This window comes from Eleginops maclovinus, chromosome 4, assembly GCF_036324505.1.
Source record: "Eleginops maclovinus isolate JMC-PN-2008 ecotype Puerto Natales chromosome 4, JC_Emac_rtc_rv5, whole genome shotgun sequence".
NCBI lineage: Eukaryota > Metazoa > Chordata > Actinopteri > Perciformes > Eleginopidae > Eleginops > Eleginops maclovinus.
In genome coordinates, this window is record NC_086352.1 from 2,298,357 (window position 1) to 2,306,249 (window position 7,893).

Below are 7,893 nucleotides of genomic sequence, written 5' to 3' on the forward strand. Positions count from 1 at the left end.
GAAGGATGGGAGGGATAAGAGGAATAATAGTAAAACTAGTTCAAATGGGAGGAGATGAGTATCGAGAAAGGGGGATGGAGAATGTGAGGAGAGAAAATTAGAGTGGAAGAGGAGAGCAGAGAGAATATAATATTATATATATACGTAGCATATTATATTGCACATGGTGTGGGGTGTTATAGTCTGTGTTGTTATTATGTGTGTGTGTGGGGGGGTCTACCGGGGGCCATGAAGGTTGTACAATCTGACCGCTGCAGGAAGGAAGGGCCTGCGGTATCTCTCCCTGAGACACCGCGGGTGCAGCAGCCTGTCACTGGAGGAGCTGCACAGTGCTGACAGGGTGTCCTGGAGGGGGGGGACACATTGTACAGCAGGAAAGACAGCTTGGCTGCCATTCTCCTGTCTCCCACCACCTCCACAGTGTCCAGAGGACTCCCCAGCACAGAGCTGGCCTTCCTTATCAGTCTTTTCAGTCTCTTCCTGTCAGTCCAGGATCCAGGAGGTGAGGAGGTGATCCATCCCCGGGAGCTGCAGCTTGTCTCCCAGGAGTAGGGGCTGGATGGTGTTGGAGAAATCAAAGATCCTCACACTGCCCCCAGCCTTCTCCAGGTGGGAGACGGACCTCTGCAACACGTAGATGACGGCGTCATCCACCCCGATGTCAGGCTGATAGGCAAACTGCAGTGGGTCCATCGATGGTCTCACAAGGGGCCGAAGGTGTCCAAGGGCCAGCCTCTCCAGGGTCTTCATCAGCTGCGATGTTTGTGCCTCCGGCCGGTATCTGTTGAGGTCCTTGGGGTGGGGTCTCTGGCACAGGTACCACACAGGACGTCTTCACAGTAGATGTACCCTATATTTCCTCAGGCTCAGGTAGAACAGAAACTCCTCAATCCCACACAGCTGGTCTGGGCTGGATGTCAGGAGCCTCGAGCTGATGCCATCTGGACCCGCTGCCTTCCGCGCCTCACACCTCTGCAGCTCCCTCCTCACCTGTTGGTGAGGACCAGTTGGTATGCTAATGGTTTGTTTATTAAATTATGATGGGAAAACACACCATAAAGACAATTCTGCAGAAACAACACAATGTGTGTGTAGCGGGGTTCTACTTCATACCTCCACAAACACAGGCATAGTCGGAGAAGTAGTGACGTTATTTTATTTTGCCGGTCTCCCAAAGTGAAAAACAACTATTTACAACACAAAAATGAAAATAGTGGAAAAAGACTGGAAACATAAATAGTTTACCCTGTAACAAGTATTCACAACCAATGGAGTTCCTCATTAACTCTGACATATCATAACGCTTAAACCAACTCTCACTGGGCTTTACAGGTGCTGGTCTGCTCTGTAGCTTCCCCAGACTGAACCCCGTCCCAGGCCAAAACAGCCCCTTTTAACTGTATAGCCCCTCCCACTGGGCTTAACTTTCTCATACCACCAATAGTTTCATCTCGCAAGCGCGCGAGAATTCACTACTTAACCGCGAGAAATGGTGCGCCCCGTCTTGCCAGCCACTCTTGCCGGAAGAGGAGACGGTGGTGCCTCCCACACTTGAAGAAATGTCCGTCTAAAATCAGGTTTGTGTAAATGTATGCTTAAATGCAACGAGAACGGCCAAGTGTGCACCCATGGTCGCGCTACTAACACAGAGGAGAAAACAGTTATAATAGTGAGGTTTGTCAACCAAGCAGCATGCAAGAACGGAAGTGAACAGGGAATGTGTGTGAATGTGAACGTGTATGTGTATGTGTGTGTGTATGCGCTGCAGCATGTGACAGAGCCGCTCAGTGACAGAGCCGCTCCGTCACAGTGTGAAGTCCTCTTATACATCATTCACAAGTGACTGTTATTTTATATATTTGTGCCTTTATTTATACCTCTTAATGTGGGCATACGAGGGGGGGTGGGGGGGTAGTAATCTCATCATCACTCCATGGTCCTTGTGGACTGATGAGGCCGAGCCTACACAGCAAACTAAACTATATGCTGCTTCTAATAAACACATCAAAAACAGGTGAGGAGTCTGACTGAAGTAGATATGTGTCTCAGTTGATTGTGTGTATATATAGATATGTGTGTGTACAGGTGTGTATGTATGTAAAATCCTCGAGATTGTGGGAAACAGTATTTCGAACTCTCTAATATACGTGGTGTGCCTGTGCCATGTGCAGACACCACGGTGGTCAGGTTTGAAGTCAAAAACTGTCCGTCCGCCCAGCAGAGCAGTACTATGATCTGTTACACAAAAGCTGAAGTGGATCTGGTGGGGTGAGTGAGCCTCATCACTAGTTTATATTGTGGGGGAAATGCTGGATATTTACTTCAAAGAGTGGTCCTTCTGATAATTGAATCATAAGATGCTCACAGCATACAGAAACCAATGTTTCCACAGCCGAGCGCTACAACTCAAACTGAAGAGGGCTTTTATACAGTGACATTAAATATGCTTAGTCATGAGATCACTGACCCCTGACCCCTGACCCGAAGTACTATAGACCCATTATCAGATCACTGGGTGCCACTGTGTGGTCATACGGAACCTCGTGCCTGATCCTCTACCAGAGTGATGAGATCTCAACTACATTGCTCTGTTCACATGTAAGGCTTCCAGAATACTATTATGTGTGTGTTATATGTAACATCATAGCATTCAATTCTCTGTTAAAAAGGTCATTTCAGGAAGACTGGGGGTATACAAGCATTCACTCTTCTGCTTTACGACAATCACATTTCACCTCAACCTCCAGCAGCCAATCATCGGGCTGCAGTCAAACGTTGAAATGGTTCTCCTCTCTGCCGCAGTGGGCTGTGATTTCAGGTCTTTGCTGCGGAAATGAAGTTTCTCCTGATTGAACTATTATTAGTGACGTCCTTTATGACAAACAAACCATTATGATTCAGTGACCGTTATTTCAGAAGTCGTTGTCTGGGATATTTATGATAGTTTACACATTCTCGCTTTCAAACTGCTGCGATTAAATATAAATGTTTGTTTCCACTTCAATAATTAAATAAGACGTCTCCCGTTTTTAAACTGAAACAGATTGTTGCATAGTATTATACAGATAGTATTTTTAAAAGGACAAATGAAGAAATAATACAAAACAGAATTAGATAAATGTGTTTCCACTCATCAATGTCTGTAAACCTGCAATACTGCTGTTGTCCAGGAGGGGGCAGATGTACGGTAGGCTGCTTTTACTGTCTCAGACTCATAGGGGTGTTTTACTGGATTTCAGTCACATCACAAAGTCCAAAAGAACTCTTGTGGCCTGTAGCTGGTTGAATGAAAAGAGTCCCAATGATTGTGCTGCTTCTTCTTTGAAGGGAAGGAGTGTTCCATCTGTTTTCATCATCTGTTGATATATGATGCTGAACAGGAGAAGTGAGTCTGCTAAACTCTGAAATCACACAAAGGATTTAGAAAACAAATGTCCTGAGAGATTGTACTTTTGCATTTATTTTATTTCCCAAACATAAAGTTCAACATTAGATACATATAACCTGAAATACATATCCCACCCAAAGATATAGGTAAGGGACAATGCAGCAACTGGCATCATGCCACCTAGCTCAGGTTTCAACCAGGGTCTGTAGAACGCAGGTTTCAGGAGAGCCCCAAATCAGCCATTTACTCCATGACAATTCACACCTATCTCAGCTGACCCTAATGTTGACCCTAACCCTAATGTTGACCCTAACACTAATGCTTACCCTAACCTTAATGCTGACCCTAACCCTAATGCTGACCCTAACCCTAATGCTGACCCTAACCCTAATGCTAACTTTAACCTTAATGCTAATGCTAACCCTAACCCTAATGCTGACCCTAACCCTAATGCTGACCCTAACCCTAATGCCGACCTTAACCCTAATGTTGACCTTAACCCTAATGCTGACCCTAATGCTGACCCTATCCCTAATCTGATCTGGGATTCAGCTGCAAGGATTTTAAAGGACACCACATCACACGGGATCCTAAACATTTTGAAAGGTAATTCAATGGTTCTTGCTTCCTAATATTACATCTGTTAATGTTGGAGAGGTATAACAGCATGTCTAAAGGGTTATCTGACAGTAACATACATCACTGTGAGATGAGGAGATCTGGGTTTGGTGTTTAACTTCAGGTCACAGGTCACAACCTCTAACAGAAACAAACTACTCAATACTGCTCTCCATGGAAGGCTTCTCAGGGGCTTCTCCCCTCCAGGACCCAGCCTACTGCAAGAGACCAGAACCAGGTTACCAGCATGCTTTTATTTAGTGACTCATTACCTGATGCTGATCGGCTGTCTGGTCTACGGCCGAGCCTCTCCCATTGCTCCAGCAGTGGGCGCTCTAACCACACCCCACTGCCACACTCACATGAACGCTGTCTCTCAGCATGGTGAGAGTCAGCAGCAGTAGTCAGGAGAGGTGGATCACAGGACATCACATTAACGGTTGAGCCACCAACACAGAATGAGATCAGCATGTTCAAAAATATAACAGGCTTCTATATTTGGCCATGTGTCGTTTTCAAAATACAATCCGTAGAAAAGTGTTACATTTCTGTTCTTCAAAGTGAATCATTTTGCAAAAGGGTTCCACATTTGAATTCACAAAGGAGAACATGATACTTATTTATTTTATAGCATAACAAAAGTTGTTGAACTAACATTCATAACTCAGATGCTTCTGAAATGAGCCAGCTTTTCTAATAAGAGTTGAATATCTAATTTAATCCAACCAATTGTAAATGTATCATCAGCCAATCGAATGTTTGAATACAGGTGAAGGTCTGTTAAGTGACACGACCTCTCACCCTATTAAAACGTTCTCATGGAAAGGTAAGCCGGGTAACCTCAGTGATCCAGTCTCTGTATTCACAGACGTCCATAGCTTTTCCTGGACTAGCACAGGCTTTTGGGCTACTAGCAGAATGCACTCCGTAAATCATGCCGTTGAACACCACTCCTTCACCAGAGTCCCCCTGAGAGAGAGAGATGGACAAAGAGTTCAGCACAGACCATTGCATCGGTTACTGGAATTGGTCAAGAGATAATAACGTAATTAGCTGACTATGGAAGAATCTGCTGAATTAAATTCATGGAATGGAGAAAAAAGCTCACTCCAGTTGCATCGACTTCTTTGCTTTGGTAACAGATCAAATGCTCATAGTCTCTGCTGCATACTCTGTTGTTACGCAACACCTTGGAGCTCGGACAACTGACAACTGTGGTGCTTGCACATTGGAGAGTTTTTGCCAGCTTGCTGTTCCCTAAATGACAACAAAACAAGGTGTTTTTATGTATTACGTTATCCACTGAACTTGCTCTCAGGACACAATTTCACTGACAGATTAAACAAATCGTACCAGCAGATGTATGTGTTCGGACTATGTTTGTGTGATTGTTTATGTGACTATTTACAACTTTGAAAACAGCTGACAGACAGAGCTAAACATGTCAAATGGTAATGATAAAATAAACACCTTTACTCTCACTTTTTATGTTATCCTTGTATACTCGTTTGTCTCCAATGCCGGCTATCTGAACTCTGAAAGACAAGACAAACAATAATAATTAACAGGTGAGGACAAACATGTAGGACTTCAGATCACAACTCACAGTCTGGGACGTTTGCCACAGTCAGGAAGGTTTACTGTCGGAAAGTTAATTGCAGGGACATCCAGCTTCAGCAGCATGATGTCATGGAACCTCTTTTGGTCGTCTGTCCTTGGAAAAGGTTGTGCTTTGACAGGCACTGCTTTTGTTGGATCTGGGTGCTCATTTAAAACTGCTGTCACAGTCCTACCAACAAGTAAAGGTAAATGAGCAACATCCCAGAATAACTGTAAAGGCATCATGATTTATTCATATAGCTTGTTTTTTCCACTTGAGGATTTGTTTTAATGAACTGGAAATATATTGATCTGTTATTATTTCAGTACTCCTCACCACCCATCCGGCACACAGTGAGCTGCAGTCAGAATCCAATCCCGACTGATCAGAGATCCGCCACACAGAGAGTCCTTTTTCCCATTCCTTGGTATCAGCTTCACATGGTAACGGCGGTCTGTATCCTCACATGTTTCACCTCCGAAAACTCTCTTCTGCAGATCCACCACTCTGCTCTCTGTCACACCTGAAAGAGAAAACCCACCTCCAGGTGACTGACAGTGAGAACAGGGGCTGTTGTACACAGGGTTGGGGGGGGGGGGTTACTTTAAGAATCACAATATGAAAGAAACTTGAACACTTTCCGTAACTTTTGGATCACCTAACTTTCAAATGCAATGCAAATAAATCAAAGATAAAACATACATATAAAAAAGATGGCTTATTGTAGGATTTAGGACAACATAAGAATGTAATTCAACTCAAAACACATGACCCACATGAGTTTTATCCTACTGTTATTCCTATGTTTCCCACAAAATCACCTTCTTGTTTAAAGTTGTCATCTATATAAAATAAAGAGTCATCATCATCGTTTCCCTGGTTGTGTGTTCATGAAACAACATGGACTCCTTCACATTTAACATTGTACATTTATATTATACTGATTTACTTTATTGCCTGTTTGTACATTTGTTCATTTTCACTTTGTTTTTGTTCTAATTATTTGCACATGTTTTTACTTCCTCTTTTATTTTGCTGCTGCAATGCAAACATCTCCCAGTTTGGATGAATTTCTGATTCTGAATACAGCGTCACATTTCCACTCAACGTATTTGAACCTGCAGTGTCTGTTTCTCTCCAGTATCTGTCTCTGGCTCTGTTGCTGCTAAATGTGCTTCAGCAGCAACAGAGCCAGAGACACCTTTACAGAAGAAAGTATGAAGACAAAGAAAAACACACCATTTACAAAATACACATCCTGGAGATATGGAGCCGGGTAACTACCGCAGTTATTGATGATGGCATATTTCTGTTTATAAATTGCACAACTGGTCAGTTTTTGTATTGTATGTATGGGGTCTATTATATAATAGTTGCTTTATGTCACCTATTAATGACATTTCTATCTTACAGCAGTGTGCTTCTCTTGTCATGATTTCGTGAGCGTGTTTTACTTTTTTAAAGGGTTGTCTTTACCTGCAGCCCTCCCTGTGAGACGGTTTCACATCACAAAGTCCAAAAGACATCATTAATGTCCCCGTTTCTCCTCAGTCAGGTAAATATATCTTGTGGCCTGTAGCTTGTTCAATGAAAAAATGTCAATGAGCATCTCGACTGCTACTTATCTAAAGGGAGGGAGAGTTTGATCTCTGGTAATATACTGTAATGGTAGACAGGAAATGTTGAGTAAACTCTGACAATCACAAGATGTAGACACAACATGTCCTCAGAGGTTTTACTTTTGCATATGTTTAACAACACAAACATACTGAATAACATTTAATATACATAACACCAACTAAAGGTCACACCCAAAAGACATAGGTAAAAGTAGACTCAGTCAAGGAGGTAGCATCATTCCAGCCAGCTGAACTTTGTAGTTTCACCGTTTGACCACGACGATAATATGTTTCCAAAATAATCCTCTAAGCGCCCTCGATGTATAACAGAATGTCGGATGGATTAACTTCACATTTTTATCTCTAATCACAACGGTGAAAGTCAGCAGCAGGAGTCTAAGTGGGGGCTGATACTCACCGGCCAACAGCAAAAGGAGAAGACCTGTCATCATGCCAGCCATCTCTGCCAACGCCTGCCCTCCTGGTGCCACAGTGGAGCTCTTTTCAATCCCTTCACACTGTCCTGTTGGCCCTCCAGCCACCAATCACCTCAGGAAGGTTTATCAACACAACCCCATTGGCTACACAGATGTGCCCATTTGCACATGTGTGATCACTTATCACATGCTCCTGCCCTATGGCTGGAAAATGGATCACAAATACAAGGA

At 43.3% G+C, this 7,893-nt stretch overlaps 1 protein-coding gene across 1 annotated transcript; it reads right to left on the bottom strand.

Annotated features, from left to right (window-relative positions):
- Positions 1-3,901: 3,901 nt before the first annotated feature.
- Positions 3,902-7,693, bottom strand: LOC134862779 (trypsin-5-like). Its single transcript, XM_063880870.1, has 6 exons — positions 7,644-7,693; positions 5,943-6,129; positions 5,613-5,795; positions 5,489-5,541; positions 5,115-5,263; positions 3,902-4,975 (listed from the first exon to the last, which is right to left on the bottom strand). Exons 1-6 carry the CDS (start codon positions 7,684-7,686, stop codon positions 4,823-4,825), a joined length of 768 nt encoding a protein of 255 aa, XP_063736940.1. The 5' UTR covers positions 7,687-7,693; the 3' UTR covers positions 3,902-4,822.
- Positions 7,694-7,893: the final 200 nt, after the last annotated feature.

Excerpts from the sequence above, each read along its gene's own strand:
- LOC134862779 (XM_063880870.1), bottom strand. The coding sequence starts at position 7,686 with ATGGCTGGCATGATGACAGGTCTTCTCCTTTTGCTGTTGGCCG. Across the intron at positions 5,542-5,612 it reads TGTGGCAAACGTCCCAGACT|AGTTCAGATAGCCGGCATTG; the intron begins GTGAGTTGTGAT and ends CTTGTCTTTCAG. Across the intron at positions 5,264-5,488 it reads ATACAAGGATAACATAAAAA|GGAACAGCAAGCTGGCAAAA; the intron begins GTGAGAGTAAAG and ends GTTGTCATTTAG.